Source organism: Cyprinodon variegatus, unplaced genomic scaffold, assembly GCF_000732505.1.
Source record: "Cyprinodon variegatus isolate N-32 unplaced genomic scaffold, C_variegatus-1.0 Scaffold367, whole genome shotgun sequence".
In the NCBI taxonomy this organism is placed as follows: Eukaryota; Metazoa; Chordata; class Actinopteri; order Cyprinodontiformes; family Cyprinodontidae; genus Cyprinodon; species Cyprinodon variegatus.
Window position 1 is genome coordinate 407,148 of NW_015150820.1, and position 1,825 is coordinate 408,972.

Below are 1,825 nucleotides of genomic sequence, written 5' to 3' on the forward strand. Positions count from 1 at the left end.
ATAGATAGATATTGGGAATTTCTGGATCTTAACATTATAAAGGACTATTAAAGCTTAAAGACTGGAGCAGAGGATCGGTTTCCCTCAACAGAAAATCAGGATTCCAATAAAATGCTGTAAATAAAAACATATTAATCAGTTAGGCCAGTCAAAGTTAAAACCTCAATCTGATTGGGAGTCTTTGGCAACATTAGTGTCCAAAAGCTGTCCAGTTAACTATGTACTCAGGGACATAATTTAAAGAAAAACAAGCCATTAAAGGAGACTGTCCTAGAATAAAAACTATATTAAAAAAATCTAATCTTATGTTCTAATGTAAAACTCTGAAAGCTTTTAAAGGGAATAAGTAATTTTCAAGCACACTAAAGTCATTAATGATCTATTTTGTTCTTGCAGCCATGAAGCTGTGACGCTGCAGGAGGCAGCCAAAGTCGACATGATGGAGGAGGCTGCCAGTCAACTGGAGAGGGACCATGTGCACAGTGTCTATGACAAGATCGCTCCATATTTCAACGACAGCCGCTACAAAGCCTGGCCAAAAGTGCGACAGTTCCTGCTGGACCTGCCTCCAGGGAGCATCGTAGCTGACATTGGTGGGTGTCACCTTCAGCCCTTATTCCTTGGACACGTGGAGAAATATAACTATTAACAAAACAATATTCATTTTAAACCTTATGCAATATAAACCAATGTCTACCATATTAGTCATAAGATTTTGTTTACATTGTTTATAGGTTGTGGCAATGGCAAATACCTCCACATCAACAAAGAAGTGTTCAAGCTGGGCTGTGATGTTTGTCGCCCCCTGGTGGACTTTGCTTGGAGCCAAGGACATGAGGTCCAGATGTGCGACGGGCTGTGCTTGCCTTACAGAGACGGCTGCTTTGATGCAGTGCTCTCTATAGCAGGTAATAGGCACACACATGCACAGTTAAAGATGGCTGATGCTGTTGATTACTCCCTTCATATGAATGAGCTTAACATCTGCAGCTGCCATTTGGTGTATATTCCATTACCTCGTATAATGATAAACATCAGTTTACAGCACCATGTGTTACCAAGTCAACAGTGGGAAATAATTCATGTATCCTTAAACAACTGGGGAGCAGTCAACAACAAAGTAACAGTCTGTTCTCTCTGCAAGCTTTGTTTTTTAACAAGATCTGATGCATAACGGTCAAATAATATGCCCCTTGAACTTGTTTCTGTATGTTGTATTTACAACCACAGCACTGAACATATTATATTGTGATTTTCTATTAAAGATTCAAAATTACAAAAACTGAAAGCAGTATTTCTATTTAATAGAATTTGTTCTAATGCTATAAAATAAAAACCACCGTTCATCATCATCTATATATGAAAAGACTGTTACAACAAACACCTCCCTAGACCTGCCCGATGTAGAACTAAACAGTTTTCAAATATATAAATATAATAAAGACTTGCTTGCCGTTTCTGCAAAGAATCTTAATATGAGAACGACAATAATAATGCTTTCTTTTTGTTCGTGTTGTTTTCTTTTTTTAGGCGGGGTGTCAGTTGAGTATAGCTAAAAAGCCTGAAAGCAATTGTTGTTTTTTATGCTACAAAGGAATCATTTGGTCTGAGCAAAATTCAGAATTAGATGGACCGAGTCAAAAAAAAAAAAGTACAACAGTAAATACAACTGAGGTCTGGTGGCGAGACTACATCTTTGGATACTCTGATTTTGAAGACAAAATTTGGTTGTTTAGAAATTGTTATATGAGGGATAGTTTCAAAGGCATGCTACTTATAGAATGAATGTGGAAAAGCAAGGGTCATCTTCTTTCACTTTATATTA

At 37.3% G+C, this 1,825-nt stretch overlaps 1 protein-coding gene across 1 annotated transcript in view; it reads left to right on the forward strand.

Annotated features, from left to right (window-relative positions):
• Positions 1-1,825, forward strand: part of kiaa1456 (KIAA1456 ortholog) — an 8,218-nt gene that overhangs the window by 4,053 nt on the left and 2,340 nt on the right. The window contains exons 2-3 of the mRNA XM_015386382.1: positions 397-593; positions 735-908. Of these exons, the coding sequence (XP_015241868.1) occupies positions 437-593; positions 735-908 (331 nt within the window). The 5' untranslated portion in view covers positions 397-436. The remainder of the gene's footprint in view (positions 1-396; positions 594-734; positions 909-1,825) is intronic.